Here is a 26,275-nt window from a genome sequence, read left to right as displayed (position 1 = left end):
CTACGGCGAACACGGGGAAAGAGCGACTTTTTGGCCAGTCGGTGTTGATTCTCGCTTTCAGGCGCAGGTTTTACTCCCCTCCACCCACCCACCCCAAAAAAAACATATTCACGCTTTGATTTTGTCTCTCTCCTTTAAAAAAACGAAACCAAAGCAAATGGTAGCTCAGAGCTGCCCAGCATCAGCCCAAGGTGTAGGCGAGGGCCAAGGCTAAGAAAACCGGGCTGGGGGCGGGGAGAGCGTTAGACAGGACGGGGTAGTTCGGGCCGCCCCGCTTTTTCCCCATGCCCGGCCTGCCATCCCTGGGTTACCTTTTTCCACCATTCTGCCTTTACAGATACGTCACGATGGATCAAACAGTTACCGTTTGATGCAGCTGGGATGCTTGGAGTCTGTGGCCAACTCCACCGTCGCCTACTCTTCCTCGTCGCCGCTCACCTATTCCGGCACCGGCACTGAATTCGCCACCCCCTATTTCTCTGCCAACCACCAATACGCTCCCCTACACCACCAGTCCTTCCACTACGAGTTCCAACACAGCCACCCGGCGGTTAACCCCGACGCCTACTCCTTGAATTCGCTCCACCACTCTCAGCAATACTACCAGCAGATCCACCATGGAGAACCCGCCGACTTCATCAATTTACACAACGCCCGGGCGCTCAAATCCTCCTGCTTGGACGAGCAGAGGCGCGAACTTGGGTGTTTAGACGCTTACCGCCGGCACGACCTCTCTCTTATGGGCCATGGCACCCAATATGGGATGCATCCAGATCAAAGGCTCCTGCCGGGACCAAGCCTTGGGCTGTCGGCCACGGGAGCGGACGATTTGCAGGTAAACGGCATGCGCTTCCTGGGCGCGCGGAATCGCCCCGATTCTTCTTCACTAACTCTCCCCGACACCTCGCCTTTCCTGCCCTGGATATTCTAGCCCTTGCCCTGCCCACCCAGACTACTACTCCCTCGTCCGCAGCTCTCGGCCCTACAGAGAACCCAGTATAAGAGTCAGACAGGACTCGACCGAATGGCAGCCTTTCCCAGAAGGGGTGTGGGGGAAATCCGCCCTCCTCCAGGGAACGTTAAACACAGGAAAGGTGAATTTCCTACTAAGTCCCGAAATAAGGAAACCGCCAAAGGATACAGAATAAGACCAGAGGTGTTAGTAGGTGAAGTAGCTCTGAAAGTAGTACCGGGTGTGTGACTAGATCTGAACTTCCATCCACTCACGAATCCAGCCGATTTCTTTTGCTTAATCTCTTCCTGGCTTTACGGCGACGGAAATTTGTTTCTATGGGCGCCTTAGACATGTAAGCAATAAAGACCTCCCTACGTTTCGGTTTACCTCTCAGCTGTAACTATCTCGAAACACTCGACTATTTTTGCTTACACAAACCTATTTTTCCGTCGTAAAATGTTATTTCAGTACAGAGAGAGAGAGGGAGGGAGGGAGAGGGAGGGAGGGGGAGAGGGGGAGAGAGAATGAATAATTGTCCCGGCTACATCTGATAAAGTGGATTCTAGTTACCGGGCTTGACACCGTGATCGTTTAAAGTCCTACTTTTCTTGTCACTATTTCCTCCCTCAAACTATACAGATTATACTACTTTAATATTAAATTATTCCTTCTAAAAATGTTTAAAAGTGGTTTTCTATTTTCAGTGAAAAACAGAAAAGAGTTTTTAAGCCGAAAGTGGAAACCGACGGGTTAACTAAATGCTAACTAAATGAGAGCCTCTCACACTCATACACGGCGGAATCTCCAGAAGAATAAAATCCTCAGGGGCCGTAAACTCCTTAAAACCTGACTTTCTGCGCTGAAACTCACTCAATAATTTTCTACGCGTCTGTTGCCCCCTTCCCACCCACCCCCGTTCCGTTTTCAACAAGAGCTTCCCTTATGTTCCTCCTTCTCCCAAATCTGCCATTCACTGTTTAGCTTCACTAAGACCTATTTACTCCCCCTTTTTATAACCACGTCTGCTGCTGATTTTTTAGCTGTACATTTTTTTTTTCTATGCCAAAGCACAAAGCCTTGTATCTTTTTTCAAAAGAAGGGATTAGCGTCGTTTGCAAGGAAACCCACAATGCGTAAATCCTGGGCAAGAAAGCACCATAGTTTATCCAATTTTCGATTTAGTGCCATTCAACTGGTCACTTGTGCAATGTCATCCGACCAAACAACGTTCCCCCGCCAGCCCTTGACCCTCCCTCTCCCGGCTGGAGACAGCAGATTCATTTGGAAGAATCATTTCCATTTTTAAAAAAGTTTTTTTAATTGTTTCTAGCTAAGAAAGGAGGAAATAAGACCAATCTTCTCTCCTTTAAATAGGTATACTTTGTGTGTGTGTGTGTACTCATTGGGTATTTGACCTATGCAAGATTGTTAAAAAGCTCAGTTCAACAAAACGTTTCTCTGATTCTTCAATTATACTTGCAACCTGGCCAACTTTCTAATCAGGATACAGAAATGCTGGTTTCTTTTGATCACGTCATCATGACTACTTCCTTAGTTGCAAATCAGGAATAGAAGTATATAAAGAGAGACAGGACTCCTGTAACTTATTTCTGTAGTTTATAAGCTTATTGGTGCTTTGTTCATTTCACTTCCAGGTTTTATAGGAGCAAATAATCAGATTTATGACCTAAAGTGAAAGGACCACTCTAGAAGAGTGTTACTCTCAAGTCTTTCAGTCTCTTTTTCTTTTTTCATCTCCTCCCCCCTCTTCTTTTCCACTTTCCTCATCAACATATGTCTCATTTCTAATGCAACAAATGTAAATATACTTTCCCCTGCTCAGAATGTTAAGTGAAAGTCCAATAGTTTGGAAGGCTGTTTAAGTCAGCCTAACAGATGCAAGGATTCTTGAAACCACAGTGGACATCTTTCAGTCCCCTAAAAAGATTTTCCATGGGCAACAAAAGAAACTGTCACACCTTTTCCCATCATTGCTTTAATTTATGCTCAGTTGCCCAGTTTTGTCCATATTGATTTCATAATCACTTTAAGGCAGAACATTTAAACTGAAAAGAGGCCTTGGAAAAGGAGGGGTTTTTAGGCCAGCATCAAGATGGTGAAAGGGGGTGGGGGTGGGGTGAAGAAGGACCATAAAGATTGCTTTTGTAAAAGGGTTTTTCCGGGAGTGGTATTACGATTATTATGTACCAACTCTTTCTCCGCATGAACTTAATTCATCACAGACTGCTCTGTAGGTGAAACACCTTTAAAGGCTTACTCCATACTTAAAACCTAATTTGTTTGTGAAGGGAAGTGTGTGTTTTTGTTGAAATTTGCAGTACTGAAAAAGAATTGGGAGATGTAGCTGGACAGAGAATATAAGAACACGCCATGCACACACATAAGGAAAGATTTTGTTTCGGGTTTTTTTTAAAAAAAATCAGAGTTCTCCCTTGAATCTTAAGACAGGCAGTGATGCTCATTTTATGTACTTCTGTGGGCAGTACCTAACCTTTCTTGGTCATTTTCCTGTTCAGCTTAGACTAGAACTATATTGTTTAGTTAGAAGCATCCATTTTTATATGGGTACATCCCTCCAACGTAACTCCATCCTTAGATCTGTCCATTGTCTTTCTCTAATTTGATTCACTGGTGGCAATTTTGTGACACAGAGATGCTACATTTCCAGAGGCCGTGCATATTTTATATGCACAAATAGGCAGAGAGTCACTTTCATTTTTATTGTTTCTTTTTTTCCCCCATGTGCCAAATATCCCTTTGGCAAGTTCTGTCTGTGTCCATGCTACTCGTTTCCTCTTTGTCTGCCTGCCAATCAATCAGTCCGTCAAAGAACTGTCATATTTGAGAACAGAAAAAAGAAGAAGAAAAAGACAAGGCTTATTTGTTTTGGGCACAAGCTGTGCTTTTCTAAGGTGTCTCCTTCCCATCTCACAATTCCAAAGGAGAGTTATTATAGCCTTTGCAAAGACTGCAGCCTCTACTAAAATCCCAACCATTTCAGCCTTGCAGCTACTTATACATTTTACCTGTGTGGATTTTTGAATCTGGTTTTTCTCTTCTTTATTCAAGGGTTCGGTGGAGGCCCAGTGTGGGCTAGTATTGAATGGACAAGGTGGGGTGATAAGGAGAGGTAAGCACTTTTTAATAAATAAATAAATATATATATATATATAGGCATATATCTCCTCTTCCCCTCCCACTAAAAAAAAATAATCAAGTTGTTTGCCTATCACCTGAAATTTGGGGCAAGTTTTGTGGGACAAGCCATGTGTCCAAAATTTAGTTTTAAAAAGCATTTGGGGATCTCAACTGCCTTTTGTATTCCTGTAACACTCTCTCCCCCTCCGCTCCCCATCGGTGGAATCTTGTAAGAAACCTCAGAAATCATACTGAGGGAAGAAGCAGGTTTAAGTGATATGTGCTGTTTGGAGGACTTTTGAATTCAGACATGGCCATACTGAAGTGGAAAATTCAAGAACGAAAGACATGCTCTGTTTGCGACTTAATGGTGATGTTGTTTGAACGTTTTCTCGCCTGCTGGCTCCATTTCACTGTTTGGTAAGTGTCTTGTAGCCTTCCAGTCGTGTTTCTGGCTGGAACAATTTGCACCAGAAAACAGAAAGCCGGGGAAGGAACATGATGACTGTTAGCAATTAAATCAATTCTATTTAAAATCGAAGGCAGTGTTTGCAAATGAAAATACTGGCAGGTGCAGGAAAAGTGCAGCAACTGTAACCAGTTGGGGAGGTTTCACAGTCCAAATTCTATATTCCTCTCATAATGATTTAAGTGTATGGAGATGTATTTGTTTGAATAGGAGGTGCCAGTATATGCTCTTATGTCACCATTATTTTAATAGGCACAAGAGTTACTTTGTCAGGATCGGAATGAAGGTGAAGGAAAATATCATAGCAGAACCTTATTCAACCTCATCATGCTGTGAAATATAATAAATTAATGAATAGACTAAAATGAAAGTAAATGAACAGAAATATATATGTTGCTTTATCGTGTTCTCCATTTGGCTCATGTATACAAATAAGCAAATTCCAGATTTGCTTTTGTAGTCTATATGTTATACATTCAGTTTAATGTCATTGTGGAAGAAATTAGTGGATTGAATTTTAATTTCTAGGAAGAGTGGGTCACAATGAACAAGGGGATTTAATTTAGACATTTAATGTCTAGATATAGATCTACAAAATCATGATTTTCATAAAAATAATATGAACTATGTTATTCTAAAAGAAGCACAAGCTGAGGCTGGCAATGAAATCTCCTTTAAAACCGTCAAACTTCCAGCCTTAATTGGGGAAAGATAAGGGGATAGCTTTTTGGTGCTGAAATGGACAGCGCCTTGATGAGACGTTCTCTATCGAAGACAATTCGTTTGACGGCTTTGGTAACTACGCCTTCAAAGTCGAGGTTGTATGGATCTCTCAGGTCTCTCGGCTTTAGTCCTTGGAACAGTGGGAATCTACAAGGCTTATTCCTGTTATGGCTTTGCATGTTGTATTTCCCTAACTGCAGGCCAATGGAACTATCCATTCTAAATCACAATCTCAATTGTAAATTCCTTCCTTCTTTCCGGCTTTTGATCTTCTGCATCCAAGGTTTTTGTTTTTGTGTTTGGAGTTCCACAAATAATTTTATTTGTGGCGTCCTGCGGTTAAACTACATGAACATTGGAAATCAATAGGAAAAGGGAGTGGCTTAAGAATAAAATACTTTTTCCAAGGGTTAGTTGCAGTTTAGATATGAAAGAAAGGGTCATTTATCTGGCATAAGCCACTTGAAATAATTAAAAACGACTTCTTCATTCTCAGTGAAATAACTATTTCCCACCACAGGAGGGAGGGATTTTGAGTTTCTAGGAATTCAATATATCAGAGATAAACAAATGCTTTTGTCTTTTGGGCTAGATCATTACTGCCAAATGATAAAGAAGTTGTGTTGCCTTCAACTGAGGTGCTGCGCTTGTATCGCCTGACTGCACTCTAATCTCCCATTTGAAGGAGATTTTTCACGTTGAGTCCTTCGGATACTACAGATGCAATTTCTTTAAACTCTTTCCTGGTAATTACTAGAACTACTGATTGCAGGAAAGAAAAACTGTACTCCCTCTTTCTTTCCCTCTCTACTCCCTCTTCCTTTTAAAATGTAACTGAATTATTCAATGATATAAAGAATGATAATGAAGAAATCCTATCTGAAAATAGAAAGCTGTTTCTTGACTAATCTTAAAAAAACTCATGCTCTGGCTCCATGAGCCACTCATCTGCCTTCCTAAGGAAGACAGCGCTGTATGTTTTAAATGTGTGCCTAAAATGCATAATAAATACTGTATATTTTTTAAAAAAACATGATAGAAATAATCATAACATTTAGACTGATCATGAAATTTTTAGTATGGAATCATCCAGATTGTCGCCACTCTGGCCACTAATACTTTAAAACATATAGCTAGGGGGCCATCTTATATTTTGAACTCTTTGTTAGAACTCTCAAAGGCAGGTTAGGATTATTTGAAAGAAGGAAGGTACTGTAGCTTTTAGAAGGCATATGGTAGGAAAGAAAGAAAAGAAGACAACGCTTTCACTTAGAAACCAACAGGAGGAAAAGAGAGGGAGAGAAAAATCTTGTTTGGTTTAAGAAAAACAAGTAATTTGAATTCCCAATTTGGGGGGGGTGGAAGAAGGATACAAAGACTTGGCTTTAGAAACGAATAATTATTAAACAGATGGGGGAACTGACAAGAGTGAAGCATAAGCTACTCATGCGAAATAAAATGGTGGGATATGATAGTGGAGACGATTTTACTCCGGATTTATCTTGGCTCTGGGCTGCTGCACATAGGATTTTCCTGTGTTCTTGGAAACCTACTTTCCAGGGGCCCCAGCACCTCCATCCCACCCAAGAAGCTGCCTCCTGCCCGTCTCTTCCTGTGACTTGACTGGTCCCGACCCCGCAATTCCTGGGTTTTTTTGGCTTGGCCAGTTTGTTGCTTTCAGGAGAGTCGGGACTGGAGGACGTTTTCTTTTTGAAGATTGCAGTGGGGGAGGGGCGATTGGGACGGCAGGGCTTCAATGTTGGCGAGCTAATTACCAGCCAGCGCCAACAGTAGCCACTGATTAGGTGGCCCAGCTCCCACCGCTATCACTTCCAGTTAATGACGTGCAGGATTTCGCCTGGAGCTCAGCTCCTTGCACCATCGCAACCAATAATCTTTACTTTACCTGCTGCGGGCCTATCGATAGCTTCTCTAGCCGCAGGCATCAAGCTTTGATATGGTAATCTTTCTGAGGACCCAAATTCTGCAGAGATCATATTAATGTTGTACATACAGACTGGCACAGCTTTGCTTTAAAAGTTGAATATTCAGATCGGTTGTTTCAAAAGGAATCACTTGCAAAGATACGAATTTCCTATTTACAGAAGATGCCTGAGATTTTTAATCACAGTGGAGGTGTGAAGTGTGTGTGTGTTTGTGTGTGTGTCCGTGTGTGTCCCCTCCAGCCATTCCCCCCTTTCTCTTCTCTTCTCTTATTTAAAAAAAAAACACAAAAAGTAGTCTCAAGAAAGAAAGGGGGGGAGGGGGAGAAAGAAAGAAAGAGAGGGGGGGAAGAGAGAGAGAGAGAGGGGGAGAGAGAGAGAGAAAAGAAAGAAAGAAAGAAAGAAAGAAAGAAAGAAAGAAAGAAAGAAAGAAAGAAAGAAAGAAAGAAAGAAAGGAGGGGAGGGGAGGGGAAGACAGGCCAATGATGATACTTAGCCCTCCTATGTCGTTTTATGAAATGGCAATCTCCCTCCCCACCCCCTCCCTCCCCAAAAAAAGAAAGGGAAAAAAAACCCTGCCTCTTGTTTCACTTTGTGATCGTCTATCTTTCCCTGCCCCAGGCTAATTTCAGCAGCTTAAATACTGCTATCGCCTCTGGGCCAAAAAGAAAAAGAAAAAGGGGACCCGGGCTATCCACACTGTCTCTTTCCCCGATTGCCCTTGGCAACGTGAAATACAAACTACTTTGAATCAAAACATTTTGGAGAAATTAATATGATCTGAACTCTTCCCGTTTTAAGAGATCTTGAGTTTGTCAAATCGCTTAGAGGTGACTGACATGAAAAAGCGGAGGTATTAATGCAGAGCTAGGAACATTGTCAGATCTTATTTGATTAAAAAATATCTTTTAAAAAAAGGCGTAGAAAAGGGCTGCGCATTAGTCACCACAATGCAGTCTATCCAATAAAGCACCTCTTTGGACAGCCCCCTTCCCTGCCTTTGATGTGTTTACTTAAGGCTCAGCCTATTCGGTTTTGATTGTATACCTTTGATCTACAATTTTAATTTGAGGCACTTAATTATGAAAACTAAGCCTAATGGTTATTCGGGATGGCGGGGAGAGGGTGGAAGAGGGGGAGAGGAAAGGGAATTAAGGGATTTTTTTCAGCATGAGGTGGACTACAGCTCCAGGGGGCAATATCTCAGACCAAGCATTTTATCAACATTTTTTTTTTTTTGGCTTATGCGTTCATTCTGATAGGATATAGCGCGACGATGCATCCCATACGCCGTATTGGGAAAAACTCAGCTTTTCCTCTCCGCCGCCCCCTCGGGCGTGTAAAAGAAAGGGTTAAGAAAAGGACGCAAATTGGGCAGGAAGGGGCAGCAGTTCGTGGGTTTTCACTTAAAAGAAATTTGGGCGCAGTTTTCCCTCCAAATCAGGGCTGGAAAGAGAGAGAACAGCTGATGGCAGAGTTGAGGTTCGAAGTGATCCTGCACCTGTTTTCTCGAAAATCTATGCCTAGTTCCTCGCGAGTAAGGCTGGCAGGGCCAATTCGCGCAGGTACACCAACGCCGCCCCTATTGCTTTGTGCTTTTGTTTCTTTCCCCAGATTTCGGAGCCCTTTTACTCTCAAGATACTACACACAAGCTGTGCAGGCCGCCCTTTTATTGCCCGTTTTGTAAAGAATGCTCGCTCTCTCGCTCTCTCTCGCTCTCCCCTCTCTCCCTCCCTCTCTTCCTATCTCTCCCTCTCTCTCGTTGGGTTGCGCGCTTTCTCTTCTTGCCCCATCGCGACCCTTCTTTCCTCCCCTCCCAATTTAGCGCTACACTCAGCAGTTAATCTAAAAGCCACGCGGGAAACAGCTCCGATTCATGGCTGGACTTCCACTGAGGAAGCCTCCGCCACCTTTACTGACGGGGTCCGGAACTCTCTCCTCTCTTGCCGTAGGATCCAGGGCTCAAGGAGGATCGCCGCCCATCTTTTGCTGCGCTACCTGGAAGGTTTAGTTACGACTGGAGTTCGGCGCGAGGCCAGGAGAAAAACAACGCCACGCTTAAACTGTAGCCTTTGTGCCTGTCATCCCAATTCCCTCCCCTCTTTTCAGCTCTTGGCTGCCCGCATCTTGATAATCCCATAATACGTATAATTTGCCCGTACTGTATTGTCCTTAACGCGGCTGCCTCTTTTTCAAGAAGCTATTAATCTGCGTCCCATGAAAAAGCCTAATGCCCTAGGTTAATTAATAGCTCCAGTCGAGCAGATTTCAAATGGACTCACAACAAGGCAGGCGGGGGGGGGCAGAAAAAGAGGAGCGTGCTGGGGAACTGACCGGCTGGTCGGGGGAAGGACGGGGGAAGCCCCTTGCGGAGGGAACGGGTGGCCGGCCGCGACGCCGCTGCTGGGGTTTCCGAGGTGGTTGGGCTGGCAGATCAGGTCGGGTTGGTGGGCCACGTGAGCCTTCTGAGTGGAGGCGGCTGTGACTAGTATTAATTCATTGGATCCCTTGGTAAACAGCGTTTTGAGAGAGGTCTTTCACTTTCGAGCCCAAGGGTACACGGAGCTCTCAACTCTGAAACACCTTATGCATGCAAGTCCATCGGTGGAGGATGGCATCCTGAAGCGAACACAAACGTCTATCAGAATTATAGCCAAAGTGCTTTGATAAATGGCTTTCTGAACAGACAGGAACCACTTCGTTCACATTTGGTGTGAGCTGGTCAAGGAGGAAGCATACTGTATAGTGTGTGTGTGTGTGTGTGTGTGTGTGTGTGGTTATGGGTTCCATAGAAAAAATGGAAAGTAAGATGGATGTTTGTTATCTACAGTATATTCTCTTGTCTGGGAGGAATTCAGAGGAAATGTCCAGGTAAATTTCTGTTAAAATCAGTAAAATAAAATACATAGGGGGGTGGGGGGAAACATATTCAGGGAGTTCACCATGCTCTCTATTTCCACCCCAAAGTACAGGAAACTGTAATTCTAAGAGTGATTGATTTCCATAGGATTGAACCTTCTCTAAATATCGCTTAATAATGTCTTCGAAGTCAATAAAATTTAATTAATGGGAAGACTGCATTTAAAATGGAGGGGTTACAAACTTTATCAAGAGGCAAGGTATGAAGTAATTGATGACACATTCAACCTAATTTGAAGCAGGTAGGATTCACTTTGAAAAAGAAATACACAACATTAAGATAGGCAACATTAAGGTTTAACTCTATGCACCGTTATTCTGATCCAAAGTGCAACTGAGGTGGATGACCCTCTCTGTAGATCAGGTCATATTAGGTAGCAGCAAATACCTGCATATATAAATTTGTACTGTATCGTACTGAAGAGGCACGCTTCCAAAATTCTCATCTGATTTTTTTCCCCCTTCAGATGTAAAAGTTTGGAATTAGATGGAATACCTCTTGTATTTGAGAAAGCTTTTGCTTGTTCAAAAGAGCGTTCCACAATTTTTAACAGGTTCCCAGTCCTTCAGTCCCCACATATCTTTATCTTGGTATGCATTTTCATTGCACGTGTGCATATTGATGAAGCACTGCAAGAAATAATATTCATGGCATTCAACTATGTATGATGTGTACCAGCAGGTCACAGCATAAAAAGAACCTCTGTGCCATCACAAAAAGATCGTATCAAGGCTATTCCAGACAGCATTTCATTCCTGTTTGCCAGTATATAGCTGGAAGGGATATATGATATTACACCGCACAGGCTAAGTCCATTTAAGGTGATCTTTACTTTTTTTTAAAAAGAAAGAATAGGGATATCACAGGCAGAGAAGGAGTCAGAAGGAGACATTTTTTTTACTGATCAGAGCATTGAGTTCTTCCTTATAAAGGAAAATCAAGAGGTCAATCCTTTTTATTTAGAATAGAGATTAGGATTTGTGACCTTCCAGACATTGTTGAATTTGACATTGTTGAATGTTGAGTTTCCAATATCCTTCAGTATTGCCAGAGTTGGTTGAGACTGATGGGAGTTAGAGTTCATCCACCCTTCTCTCTCCCTCTCCCTCTCCCTCTCTCTCTCTCTCTCTCTCTCTCTCTCTCTCTCTCTCTCTCTCTCTCTCTCTCTCTCTCTCACACACACACACACACACACACACACACAGGAATGATCTCAGTCTTTATTGAACTGTTTTGTTATTACACTGATAACCACAATGCTCTTTTTCCTTCTGCTGTCTCTCTGTCCCCTGGACCAAAGGGAGATAACAAAGTGAGAGCAAACATTTTGCTTCTGCAAATCCTGATAACTGGGATAATGCAGGATGCATCTTTGTGCCTGATCAAGGTGATCTGGCATTGAATGGCATCTTTCCATTTCTTGGCAGCCTCCAAGAAGAAGAAACCTTTGCTGATGCTAGAGAAAATTTCAAGGGCCAGAAAATTGCGTGGATTTGAAAGTAATGCTGCTACTGCTGCCCCAGCTATGAATAAAGTTTTGTAATGTCTGTTTATCTGTTTCTGGGTATCCTTATTGGCAGAAAAGAAAGTCTGGCACACGCAATGGTGAATGTAGAAAGCAACGATATCGGAGTAACTTTAATTATAGTAATTCATTTCAAGAATTCATTAATTACAATTATTTATTAGATTTGTATGGTTGCCCAGGATTGTAATCTTAAATGGGTGGCCTTACAAATCTTTTAATTAAAATAAATTAAATGACTGTAATCACTAGGTGAGATTATGTAATTTACATAGCTTAATTTATTCATTGTTTAAGCTAATGTGAATGTGTGTCTTAGAGTCAGCGTTGATCCCTGAAACTGCCTGGACAAATCCATGCAATTTTCTTAGAAATAGTTTGCCACTGCTTCCTTCTTAGGGATGAAAGAGAGGATCTGATCCAAGATCACCCAGTTGGTTTTGTGCCTTAGGTGGGATTAGAACTCATGGACTCCTGGTTTCTAGCCTGGTGTCTTAACCACTACATCAAACTGACTCCTTCCCTTAAACTAGTGCACTAGCAATAGTAGTATCTGACTTTGTTTGCATGAAGAAGTTACCTTTTTCTTTACTTCTCCTCTCTACATATCTATGAACTGGATATAGAGCAGAAGGTAACTCTTGATAACAGAGGACTGGATCTGGGGCTGGACACTGCCTTTCCATCATTGGTACCAAGTAGTATCCAACAGGGATTAATTCTGTCTTGTGGAAGGGTGAGCTGCTCCATTGGGCAGGAGATGATGGCAAATGGTCTCAAAGAGAAAGTTGCTTCTGTCACATTAGTTGCTTAGAAGCTTCCTGCTTAATTCAGACACCTGAGAGCAGATATAATGGACTTTTGATCAAAATGTATGAAAGGGCAGAAGTGTTAGGCAATGGAGAAGGTTGTTGTTGGCTGTTAGGCATTGGTGGAGGTGTTGTGTGAATCCAATCATAGCTGGTGGAGGAATCTGTAGCTGAGCCTACTGCACAATCAAGCAGGGTTTGAAAGTGTTCCACAGAGTGGACTGCAGGATTTGGAAAGGTTAAATCAGATGTCATTGAGGCAAAAGTCCTGGAATTCTAAGAAACTCAAGAAAGAATTCTTGTTCCTTCTTTCATTCTTCTCTATAGACTCAAGGCAAGGCCAAGAAGTGAAAGTGATGAAGCTGCCTAATGGAGTGAGCATATCAAAACTGTGATAAGGAACCCCTATGTGAATCAGGGAAGTAGGGAGGAAAACAATTAAGAAGCTGTAAAAAAACCTCCCCATTGAAATATCTTTATAGAAAAGTCTGTATGCTTTCAAAATAAGGCCACTGTATATATTAGTATTATTAAGAAACTATCATTTACTGGATCTCAAAACACTGTAAGAAGTACCGTAAATGGAATTGTAATTTAGAGAACAATAAAACTATATGTCCCATTCCTTTTTCTGTTTCCTTCCCTCCAACACTTCACAATTCTTCTTGGGAATGTAGGGCTACAAGGTTTGATTAAATATGTGTAAATTTAGTTTTATTTTTGTCTTCCTCCACTGCTTTTTTTAGCATAATCTACTTTGATGAAGGTTTCTAGAGAATTCAAAAATACTACTGGCATTTAGTGATACTATAGTTGGTTATAATAAAGAATTGAATGACCTGGAACCCATGTTAATAGGAAACATCATTAGGAATTTAGAAAATTGAGTTTGGCTATTTAAGAATAGGGAATGAAACAAAAAATGTATTGCAATATAATAAACAAAAGTAGATGCATTAGGGGAAAAAATCCAAAATATTTTAGTAGACAAACAGAAAATTTACAAAATAGCTATAACCTTTTGAATTTCCAAATGGTAGTGGTTACAATTAATTGTCTTTGTCACAATTAAAATCCAGAAGGAGATCAAGAGTTTGGGGAAAAGTTTATGATGAGAATTACTCCATAGGATTGAAGGCACAACTGAATGTTTTTTCTTTCTTTTTTTTTTTTTTAGTTTCTTCCTTGCATGTCTATTTCTTATTTTCTATCTTTGTTCTTTATTTTGTATATTGTCATTTTGTATATTTATTTTGTATATTGTGTTATGTTCAAAATTTCTAATTAAAAAATAAAAAATGCCAAAGGGAAAAATGTGGCAGAAAAAAAAAATACAGCTAGAGTTCAAGCCATGAGTCAGATATGCAAAATGTGCTTATCAGGTACAAAAGTACCATTAGGATCATCAAAGGGTTTTTTTTTTTGTATGTAATATCATAAATTAATAAAAGTGCTATTAACAGAAAAAGATCGAAGTTTTCAGGAAAGAAAGAACAAACAAATAATTGGTTTTCCTATTTCTGAATATATAAAATATATAAAAAAATCATATTTTAATTGGGTGACATATTAAATCCCCATTAGACTGAAAACTATTCAGCTAGGTATTCATTATAGCAACTGCTACTTTAAGATGTGGAACTGAATAAGGCTAAAGAAAATATTAGAGCTAAATGTGAATGTTTTTAAAATGTTATCTAATTTTAGGTTCTATTTAATTGGGCCAAACTATGTTATAATAATAATTTTAATTAGCAATTTTATGATGTTTGTGTATCTATATTTTTCTTGACTGTACACCGTCTTGAGTCCTATGGGAGAAAGGCGGTATAGAAATATAATAAATAAATAAATAAATAAATAAATAAATAAGAGTTGTTTGGCAGACAGCTGGAGCTAGTAAGATTATGATGTAAGTTAGTATTTTCCACTCGTTGTCAGTTGTTGCAAATAGATTGGGCATTGTTGTAGTATTTCAAACACTATAAAATTTGCTCACTCTGCTTAATCAGACAGGAATATAGGACAAAAAAAATGACATGCCCACCTGGGGCAGTTGTGCTTTTGCTGTTAAGGGGGCGGGGAAAGGGGGGGAGAGACAGGGAAATGGTGCACTGTCAATTTTGTAGGGCTAGAACTGCACTTGGAAGCATCTCTGCTCATAACTGCAAAACAGGCCAATGCCAACATCTTCTATATCTTGACATGGAACACATGGTAGTCAAATAAAAAATGTCTGGTTAAGGAAAATGAAAGAAGAGAAACTGAGAATTGGGACTATATACAGAGGGAAAAAGCAATATTCTGAAGGCCATTATGGTAGGCGTGCTCGAAAACTGCTGGTTTTCCCTTCCAGAAGCATTCCCCCCCCTTCATTCAGTGGCTGAGCCCTTCAGATGGAACTCTGCTTGCTGAATAACAGCTGCATGGTACCAGCAATCAAAAAGGCTGCTTAGAACTTCAGATTCCAGTTTACCAACTTAACTGGAGAATTGCCTAAATGGAGAATATTTCCCCTCTATTTCAAGATGTGTCTTTATTCTCACTGGCTGAGATCCAAGGAAATGCACAGCTAGTTCTTCATGCCCAAGGCAGATTTGGCCTTGAGCTTGTCAAATAATAGCAGTAGTGGACATTCCATCAGGGAACTGATGGCTTTCAAAAGAAGTTTGGATCCTACAGCTGGGGGCTGGGGGATGTGTGTGAGAGAGAAAGAGAGAAGTGCAGAATAAGTCATGTGATAGGACAGTCCAAAAGATGACCCATAAGCCCACTAAATTCTGGAAGTGTACCTAGTACAACCTTTGCGATTTCAGCCCTTTATTTTCTTTTTAATCTTCACTACTTGTACCATTTCAAATGATACTGCTTTGTAAGCCAGTTCTGTTTTAAAACTTTGTGCAATTGGTTGTGTTTATGCCAAATAATGAAGCTTTCAATGAAAAAGGTTGGAACAGAATGAGGTTAATAAATGGTACAATTATGAATTCAGTACACATTTGTACAAATAAGGCTGGACTATAGAGAAGAAATATTAATATTTCATTGATTCGTTTCTACTTGTCTATAAAATCTGACTTAGTTTGTCTTTGACATTGCAGTATAAAGAACCATACTGCAAGTAATATTCTACTTTCATGCAAGTATACAAATAAACTGTATTGTGCCTTCAACTAAGTTCATTAAATATTTTTTGACTGAATGAAATCTAGTGTAGGCACAATATAACACTTAAATATTTATTTATTTTGTTTATTTATTAAATTTACATGCCACCTGTATCGCTGTCAAGCGAGCCTAGTTTTCTCTGAAATGCCAATTTCTATTGCAGGTGAGTCAAACACACATTGGCGAGATATGTTTGTTGCATTTACTATTTTAAAGTCATTGGAATGCTATGTTTTACTAACTTGTTGGTTTTACTGGGATATACATTCAACTAACTAGGTCTGGAATTAACATTTGTATCCCTTTGTAAATTCTTACATTTATTAAGAAAACTGGATTTCAGAAATCATTGTTTTTATTTATCACATAATGCAAGAAGTGTTCCGTTTTAGGAAATATCTTTTTGATCATTCTGTGTGGTTGTTTAAGTATCTCTTGAAAGTATATAAGAAGTTTTCTTATGCTGCTTCTCATTATAGAAATTCCTGGAATATTTACAATGACCATGAAGTGATTCTAGAGTAAAACAGGGTAGAAGTAAGTAGAAACTACATATTTATAGACTAAATACTTGAAAACAATCACTTAAGTGGAAATGATAGGGAAAATTAGGTTGGGGAAGGCCAATTCAGGAATTTTCAGGTGTAACTCCTGAAATTTGTCAAATTTGTCCTTTGGGAAAGACATTCCCAAACAAAGAAGTCCCATCTCTTTGTCATGGGCAAGTATAATAGAGAACAGAATCCTTTCCCCTAAAAAAAGACTATATCTGATTGGGAGTCTGTTCTTTAAGGTCCTTCACACTCACTATTATATCTGTTAGAGAGTGTAGCGCCATTATTGTGATAAAGCAAGTTAGGTGAGACCTATATACTAAGGACCAGAGGAGTCCTCCTAGGTATGGCCATTGTTTGGCCTAAAATAATGTCCATGCAATTTTTCAGTGGCAACTCCTATAAAAGAGAAGAGTTAAAACAGCTTCGCCCAGCATGGCCAAAAGCATGAGGAGTGTTGGGATTTGTGGTTTAGCAACCTCTGGAGGCCACCAATTCCCCAGTCCTATGATACTGGCTTGTTGTAGTGCAATAATTGAATGCCTGCTTTGTGTGGAAAAGTGTTTGGTTCCATTCCTTGCATCTTCAGGTAGATCCAAGAACAATTAGAGAATTGCTATCTTCCAGAAGTTAAAATATTGTCGTCAATAAATCAGTGAATATGCTCAGTATAAAATAATAAAAATAATTGATAGTTGATCCTAAAAGCCATCCACCAATGCAATATCTTCACAGTTAGTTTTAAGGCTGCTGGTTTGAAGTATGCCTTGAAACTGTTGAGCAGAATTCTGGAGAGTGTGCGAGCACAGCAGAGCTGAGTATGCAGAGCAGATTTTTGCTCTTCACTAAGGTTTTTGTTTTTTAAAAAAATTGATTTATATGCCGCCCTTCTCCGGAGACTTAGGGCGGCTTACAATGCGTTAAGCAATAGCCTTCATACTTTTGTATATTTATACAAAGTCAGTTTATTGCCCCCATAATCTGGGTCCTCATTTTACCTACCTTAGAAAGGATGGAAGGCTGAGTCAAGTTACATATAGTTCTCAACTTGTGAATGTAATTGGGCTCTGAATTATGGTCTTATTATATTGGGGTTGTGAAATGAGTCAATATGTGATCGGACCCAATTTTATGACATTTTTGTGGCAGTTAAGTGACAGCCACAGTCATCAACTAAATCCATTTTATCCAATGGATAGGGTGTTCTTTTGCCAGAAACCAGAAGTAAATGCCAGAAAACAACAACACAACAAATCATAGTCACATGACCGTGGGATGCTGCAAATGGCTGTAAAGATGAATCAGAGGCCAAGTATCCAAAATGCAATCATGTGACTCTGGCAGTATGACTGTCATAACTTCAAAATCGGATCATAAGTGGCTTTTCGGGGTCTGTCATTATCTTTAAACAATTGCTAAGCGATTGGTCGTAAGTCAAAAACTACCTATATTGAAAATGTGTGAAGAGAGAAAGTTTAGTTTAGATTTTTTTTTTTTATGTAAAGTGTGGGAAATAAATAATATCTTACCCTTTCCTTATGTTTCTGAAGTATATATTAACAGAACAGATGGACTGAAACAGGCAGGTGACTCTGGTGAGGAAGAAGACTGATAATAGAAACTGGATTTTTGCCTTTTTTCCTGATATAAAAAAGACATTATATGGGTACAATAAAGGACATTGTACATGTTAGAAAGTGCTAATATCAGTAAAAACAGATGGGCTTGGAACTTTTTTAAAGGCACCGGGTCAGACCATAAATCTAGCTACAAAGGTCATAGAATAATTTACATGGTTTTCTTTATTCCTGTGGAATAATGCTGAAGTATATAACCAATTACATTGGTTAGTTGGGGATTGTTTTGCATTCTATGGGCCAGGAGTTCAGTAATCATTATAGTTTTTATGCCATGTATCTCCAAACACTTTGGTTCCTTTTTTTAAAGTGAGCATTTTCCCATAACGAAATTGAATAGCTTGAATTATAAAATATTCCATTTGAATATGGAGTTGAAGGTTGGTTGCCATATGTAAAAAGAGCAGCATGTATTGGAAATATAGCATTTGTAAGAATAAGTGGAATCTTATGAAGCAGGGAGGGTGCTATGAAAGTACTATACCTCTTTGTTTGTTGAACCTATTTATGAATAAAGTATAAGGAATGTTTGTGGCGATATTAGAGGTGTGTTGTTTTGAGATATGAAGGTACATGTCACTTTGGATGGAGATGATGCCCTTTGCAGCAAACGTTAGATAGGCAGTATGATGCAATAAGACATATGGATCTGGAAGGTAATATATTGACGCCCAATATAGTTGTGTTGACAGAGAAAAAAAGTGAGCATTTGAAAGATATAGAAAAAACTGGAAAAAATAGATAAAATAACTAAAGTCATACTTCTTGATAAAATGTTTATTGGAAGAATGAAGAAATTTGAAGAGGTGACTATGTTGATAGGCAGACAGTAGAATCAATGTTTGTCAAGAGAAGCAAAAAGATCGTCTGTATAATTGTGCTTCTGCTCACTTTACTATATAACCTGGAGAACTAGACAGGGCGGTAGAAACATTGCTACCGTGTCTTATATTTTTTGAACCCCGAAATAAGCGCTTGGCCTTATTTTGGGGGAGGGCTTATTATTTTGGGGCACGTGGAACAAGATGGGGCTCCTCTTGCCGTCTTACCTGATTTCCAGCTCTGCGTTTAAATATTTTTGGGGAGGGCTTATTTTCAGGGGGAGGCTTATTTTAGCACATGCGCTCAAAAGCCCGATTGGGCTTATTATCAGGGTATGTCTTATTTTCGGGTAAATGTAAATTGAGTACAGTGGTAATGAATTGCTTAAGTATGAATGATACAAAAAGAAGAGATAGGTTGGGAATAAATGTGTGTGAATGAATGTGGTCCAGATAAAATAAATAAATTGTCAAGAGGAAGGGAAGACTGGGAAAGCCAAGAGTGGATGTTGAAGGAATTAAAAAAAAGAAGAATTAAGAAAACAAAAGACACTGTATGAATTGATCAGTTGAATGGAAAGATGGCTTACAGGAATAGAAAGCGATAGAGAGTTATGATTATATATGGAGAGGTATGATGAGTGGTGTTCATGTAGATTGGATTTAGGTAAATTTTCTCTTCTCTTTTGCCTTTAACTTTTTTATCTTATTACTTATAACACTTTTTCTCTGATTTGCATAATATTGCTTATTCCAAAAGGGAATAGCATTATGAATTTATATGAAGCAGTTCAATATCACTTCCTATTTTAAAAAAGTCTCAGATCAGGCTACAATTAAAACATTAGGTTAAAGGAATTAAGATATATATTAAAAAATTTTAAAGGACACAAAAGAAAATAAAGAAAATATATAAGGGGAGTGACATATAACAAGACCCTTTCTGTGGTGATGTCCCAAATGTGGAACTCTTTTTGTGAAGAAATACATAAGTTATTGGTTCCATTAATATGGTGCTGAACCAATCTTTGATTCAACTTTCATGATTAATTAAAAACTATGATAGCAAATGTGGTTTTGGTTTCACTGGTGCTCATTTTATTACTTTTTTTTACTATCCTTCATGGTATTTTTAGTTTTTAATTTGTTTTGTTACCTTTTAATGGAGGATGGTTACCAAATGAAATGAACAAATAAAATAATAATATAATTGCTTCTCTTCTTTTAAATCCGTGATAAGAAACATCCATCAATTGTGTGTTTCTGTGATCTTTCTCATCATATTGGTATTTTAGTATATAACTATTATTATTTACACCTAAGAATTGGGGCAAATATCTGAAGTTAATGATAACAAATTGTATTTCTTTATTTATTAGTTCTATACCCATCACAGTAAAAAAAGACTCTTAGCAGCAATGAGACAGCCCATATAATACATCAAAATAAAATAAAAAAGATAAAATTGATCTGAACAACACCACACACTTCCAAACCAATAAAAAGTGGAATCACTTCATATCTCAAAGGTTTCCTGAAATAAGACAGTTTATTAAAAATGTCAGAATGCCAACAACACTGATTGAATTTTTAAAAGGAGGCTATTCCTGAGTGCAAAGGCATGATAGATAGAGATGGCATAAATAAAGATGGACCTTTAAGCCAGTTTTGACTCCTGGCAACTTCCTGGACAAGATTTTTAGAAGTTGTTTGCCTTTGCCTTCTTCCTAGGGCTGAAAGGGAGAGGTCCCAAGGTCACGCAGGCCCAAGGTCACACAGCTGGCTAAGGCAGAACTGGGATGGATATATAGATTGGTTGTCTGTTTTTAATCTAAAGGGCCATGGATTTGTGTGCCACAACCTTTAAACAGGCATATGGAAATTTAGATCCACGGCTTATGGATCCACACGGGAAGTAAGGGGGAAGCAAATAACACAATGTAGTGACAGCATCCCACAGTTCAGGGGCTTGCACCAGACACTGGGACACAAGAATTATAATGGAATTATAATTATAATTTGGATTATGGCATTATTGTGCATATGACATTATGCAATTTATTGTGGCTATTTCAGTGTGCTAGGCATTTCTTCCCACCCAGCATTTCTACCTTCTTCTGATACCAGCAGTTGTTTTAAATGGAAGCCACATGTGTGGTTTTCCTTTGCAGGGACTCACTGTAAAAGAAATAAAGATCTCCACCACAAATCTAAATTGTATCTCTATTTATGAATTACTTTTGTACTTTTAAAACATCTCAATTCTTCTGCTTATTGAGATGTGCTTTTGAAAGTGATAAAACTGGCAAAGATTTCAGTGTCACCAGTACCATTTCAGCTGACAAACTCTTGGGCTGAACCTTTTACAATGTACTTTAATCTACATTTCAGGTGGTACGTGTGTCGTTAATCCCACGGATCTCTTTTGCTCAGTTCCCGGTCGCTTATCGTTACTCAGCTCCACTTCCAAATACAAAGTGACCATTGCAGAAGTGAAAAGGCGATTGTCTCCACCAGAATGTCTCAATGCCTCTCTTTTGGGAGGGATTTTGAGAAGGTAAGAAACAAAAAACTAAGTGCATGAGGGCATATAAAGATCAGAAGAGGGAAGAAGAGCATCCATATCCTTGCTTATTGTTTCATTTTATTTATTCTTGTAGAAATAAAGTTGTTAAGTTGCAAACTAAGAACATGCAACTCTTAAGCAGAGATCATGGATATTTGTAAATAATCAAATAATCGAAAACAAATGCCAGCAAAGCTAAAGAGAAGATTGTCTTCACCTTCCTCCACATTTCTTTCCTGATAGAGCAAAATCCAAAAATGGAGGGCGGTGTTTAAGAGAGAAATTGGACAGGCTGGGCCTCAATCTGCCTGCTGGAAGGAGAAAAGCAGCCAATGTCACCCTCTTGACATCCTTGGTGGAAGGTAAGATTTGTTCTAACTGTGATGTTAGACTTTTTGGCTTCTGCTCCTGGACTACACTTACATTTCTGAGTAAAAAAGGTAAAGGTTCCCCTCGCACATATGTGCTAGTTGTTCCTGACGCTAGGGGGCGGTGCTCATCTCCGTTTCAAAGCCAAAGAGCCAGCGCTGTCCAAAGACATCTCCGTGGTCATGTGGCCAAAGGCGCACAGAATGCTGTTACCTTTCCACCAAAGTGGTCCCTATTTTTCTACTTGCATTTTTTACATGCTTTTGACTAGAGATTCAAACCACTGAACTGCCGATCTTTCGATCGACAAGCTCAGCATCTCAGCCACTGAGCCACCGCATCCCCTACATTTCGGAGTACTCGGAAACAAATGAGAAGATCTTAAAAATCATTAGACAAAGACTGTAAAATCAGGAATTTAATATAAGTGGCATGATTCCTGAAGATTCCCATGGTAATTCACTTCTAAATTTTATATGAGGTGGAAAAATAATTGGAGAGAGAATGGAGCGGGGGGGGGGATAGAAAGAGAAATTTTAAAAAATTAATAGAGTCATGCTAATATTTATTGTAAATCCTTAGCAGGATGCACTCAATTACAAAAGTTAATTGACAAAATAATTACTGTGGCACATAAATGTTTTTGTTGACACGTCTACATTTATGGTATTAAGAAATATGTAGAAATAAACCAATGATCAGCCTCCAAAATAGGTCTTAAAACACACACAAAATTAACTCTCAGATTATGTTTTAGCAGTTTAAAGAATATTATCCACTTTTATTAGTGGGATTATCAGTTAACCTATGTATGAGAGAGACTGTTTAGGCACCAATATGTTGTTCTTACAAGAGCAATTGAGAAATAAAAAATTCAAAAATGATGTTTTGTCCTAACAATATGGCTAGCTTTTCTTTCAGTAAAATAGCATGCATTTTTTTTCAGTCCCTCACCACAGCCTCAGTTGGGTAAACTGATAAGAAATAAAGTGTTTGTAAACTAGAAATAATGTATAGCATTTTTGCTGCTTTAGTTTTGCAGGAGGATGAGTAAAGAGTAGAAAAGGGAGCTTGTATTTCTCCATCATTGTTTACATTTTCCTCAAAGAGGACAGGAGAATATGAAATACATCTATGGCTTAGGAGAAAGTGTTTTAATATTTCAGCCTTCTCCACAAATCAGATTATGGCTGATGTGGGCTTTTAGGATTTGATTTTTTAAAAAATTCAGTCCACAACTCCAGAATATTTGTAGGCAACAACAGTCTTTTTCTCTTAGCCTCACTTGATAAACTTAACTAAGCACACTGGGGTTCCATTGTGAATTTCTCCTTCCTCTCAATTCTTGATAATACAGAGATGCTATTTGCATTTTATACTGCAAAGCAAGATAATTTTTCAGGTTATTAACTGGCTTTTCTTGGGGTGATAAAATAGTTTGACTTTTATCCTTTATCTTTATCCATCTGCACAGAATAGATCATATATTGCCATCATCATCCTCTGTAGAACGCTAGCATTTTTCTCCACATCAACTATCTTCAGCAAACTTCTTCAGTTTTTCCTTGGTGTAACAAACCTTTAGCACATTGTTTTTATAACTTTAACTATAAATCAATAGCTACATTCATCTGGGTTGCCAGCCACTACTTCCATTCTGGCACAAAGTGATATGGTGGCTATGCTATGGACAAGTTTTTTTTTTTTTAATTTGATTTATATGCCACCCTTCTCCGGAGACTCAGGGTGGCTTACAATGCATTAAGCAATAGCCTTCATACTTTTGTATATTTATACAAAGCCAGCTTATTGCCCCCACAATCTGGGTCCTCATTTTACCTACCTTAGAAAGGATGGAAGGCTGAGTCAACCTTGAGCCTGGTGAGATTTGAACTTACAGTAATTGCAGACAGCTTGATGTTAATAACAGTGCTTTAGTCTGCTGCACCACCAGGCTCAGTACGATGAGCCAGCAAATAGCCATAGCAGCTAGAGGCACATCATATGACTTCCTCCTGGGGAAGATTTATTTTTCTGAGGCCTTCACAATGGTTCATTTGTAGTTCTGCTATAGATAACAATCTCTAGGTCAGTTCCCTATCTAGGCAGGAAATGAGCAATGTGGTGCTGTTTTCCTGAACAACACAAAAGAACAAATTAGTATGATTACAGTGTCAAATACCAGTTTGCCACTCCTCTATTAGGAATATTTCATTCTTTCTAACCAAAGTTGAAGTTTGTGAACTGTGATTGCTGTGAATTTTTGATCCCACATATCCTTTTTCCCTTGGTAAGAACTTTTTGAAAGATAAAAGGTTCAATATACCTCATTTTAAAATTATTGCATTAACACTGCTCTCACCCTCACATCAGAAGCATCAATGCACAGAACAAAAGAAAGGTTCCCTCTTAACACAGGATGCCTACACAAAGCTCTCTTTTAAATCTAGAAATGCCTGTTTACACTTGGGAATTTAGTGAACTTTATTGAGCTGCCTCCTGGTTACACGTAGAGAGGTTTTGCATTGCAGCAGGGATATCCAGCATCAAAATGGTGGATGCAACTGAGTGGTTGATGACCCCCCCCTCCTTTTATGGTGAATCATATGCATTATGGACACAAACATAAAAGAGGCAGGGGTTTGATCACCTAGCTGTATTCACCATTTTGATGCCATTGACTCTATACACAGAACTGAAAATATCCCTGCTTTGATTAAAAATAAGGTACTAATCAGCCATAGAATCTCATGGCTCTGGGGAAGATCTTACTTCCATCTTGGATATTGGAGGTTGTAAGACATCAGGCTAATGGTGTAACCTAAATAAGACATAGACCATCAACAGATACATACCATGTTTTCCTGAAAATAAGACCCTGTCTTATATTTTTTTGAACCTCGAAATAAGCGCTTGGCCTTATTTTCGGGGAGGTCTTATTATTTGGGGGTGCATGGTGCAAGATGGGGCTCCTCTTGCCGCCTTACCTGATTTCCAGCTCTGTGTTTAAATATTATTGGGGAGGGCTTATTTTGGGGGGGAAGCTTATTTTAGCGCATGCGCTCAAAAGCCGATTGGGCTTATTATCAGGGGATGTCTTATTTTCGGGGAAACAGAGTAGAAATAAACCATATTTGTACAGTTTCAAAAGAGGCAATCCAAAATGCTAAGAAGAAGAAAAAAGACCAGAACACATCTTTTCTAGCAACCGACATACAGATAAACAGGGATTAATATTACAAACAGAAAACAATACCCTAATCAAGGAATTGCCAAAGAGAAAACAACACTCCCATCAAAACTAGTAGGGCAAGCTATTGTATATCAAGGGGAAGCAAACCTCACATTCATTCACACCGACTATCTCAGGGGTGTCAAACTCAAGGCCCGCGAGCCGGATTCGGCCCACAGGGTGCTTAGATCTGGCCCATTGGGCCAGCCTGGAAATAGCAAAAGACCAACCCATGGTGTTTCTGCTAGCAAAAATGGTGAGGGGAGCCATGCACAGCCCTCCCAGTGCCTCTTTTTCAGCCTGGACAGCCTCCTGCAGCACCCTGCCGGCCAAAATGGGCCATGGGGAGCACAGGCATCCCCCCATGCCCCACTTTAGCTGGCAGGGTGCTGCAGGAGGCCTTCCAGGGTGCAGAGTGGCTGGCAGAGTGGCTGGCAGAGTGCTGCAGGAGGCATCCGTCCCATCTGCCGTCCGTCCCATCTCCCTCCCTCCCTCCTCCCGGCCAGCCCGCAGAGGACAACTACAATTCTGATCTGGCCCTTGAAGAAATCCAGTTTGACACGCCTGGACTATCTCAAATAATTAGGTAAAGAAACATCTGCAAGCAAGCAAGCTACCAAACAAGTTCAGAAAACACCAAGGAGTCCCAAGTAATACAGTTCAGAAAAGCCCAATTGAAATTCATCTAGATTAATAGTTACAGTAAATTGGCTACTTTAAGACTGGAAAAAATACCATCCTTCAATTGTTCCTCATGCTCTTCTGCAGTAAATAACAATATCATCCAAATATGGTTCATAGCATTTTCCCTGGCCCACAAATATTTGGTATCTGGAGAGTATGTGAAATACAGATACGGTAGTCCTTGTTTAGCAAATTCCTCAAACAGCAACAGTTTGCAATTACAATACACTGGTGATGAAAATATACCTTTGCACCAAATCCTCACATATGTAAGCTTTACTGCTCTGTAAAGCAAAGGAAAGCTGAAGTTCATATGTGCAGTCATGGATTCACATAGTAACTATTTTGCTTAATGACTAAGTTGTGGCTCCCAGTTGTGATTCCTAAATGAGGACTGCCTGTACAGAAGAAGCTTTCACTTTGGGAGAGTCAATGGAGATTCCCAGTCATCTAGGTTATGGTTGTCCCAAAGGTGTTTTTTCCAAGAGGCAACTGGACTTTCTGGTAGAAAGTCTCTTGACAACCAGAAAGTCCAGTTGCCTCTTGAAAAAAGCATCTTTGATTTTACTTTGGGAGTTTCCTTGAAAGAAATTTGTCAATATCCTTTACTTAAATCCAAAGTAAATAAGTATTTTCCATATATGTTTATTAGATTTTCTATTCTTAGGCCAGGCTAACTATCAAACAGTTGCTTGCTTAAGAAGTCTTAGGTCTACACAAAATTTAACTTCTTTTTTGTC

At 39.5% G+C, this 26,275-nt stretch overlaps 1 protein-coding gene across 1 annotated transcript in view; it reads left to right on the top strand.

The window, feature by feature from the left end:
- The first annotated feature begins 355 nt into the window (after positions 1-355).
- Positions 356-26,275, top strand: part of TFAP2D (transcription factor AP-2 delta) — a 43,803-nt gene continuing 17,883 nt past the window's right edge. The window contains exons 1-4 of the mRNA XM_034432553.2: positions 356-835; positions 4,046-4,106; positions 21,076-21,241; positions 21,494-21,612. Coding sequence (XP_034288444.2) covers positions 371-835; positions 4,046-4,106; positions 21,076-21,241; positions 21,494-21,612 — 811 coding nt within the window. The 5' untranslated portion in view covers positions 356-370. The remainder of the gene's footprint in view (positions 836-4,045; positions 4,107-21,075; positions 21,242-21,493; positions 21,613-26,275) is intronic.

Source organism: Pantherophis guttatus, chromosome 1 (assembly GCF_059756535.1).
Source record: "Pantherophis guttatus breed Tessera chromosome 1, ASM5975653v1, whole genome shotgun sequence".
NCBI classification, from domain to species: Eukaryota; Metazoa; Chordata; class Lepidosauria; order Squamata; family Colubridae; genus Pantherophis; species Pantherophis guttatus.
Note: the sequence above shows the minus strand (reverse complement) of the source record. Positions and strands in the feature narration are given on the sequence as shown.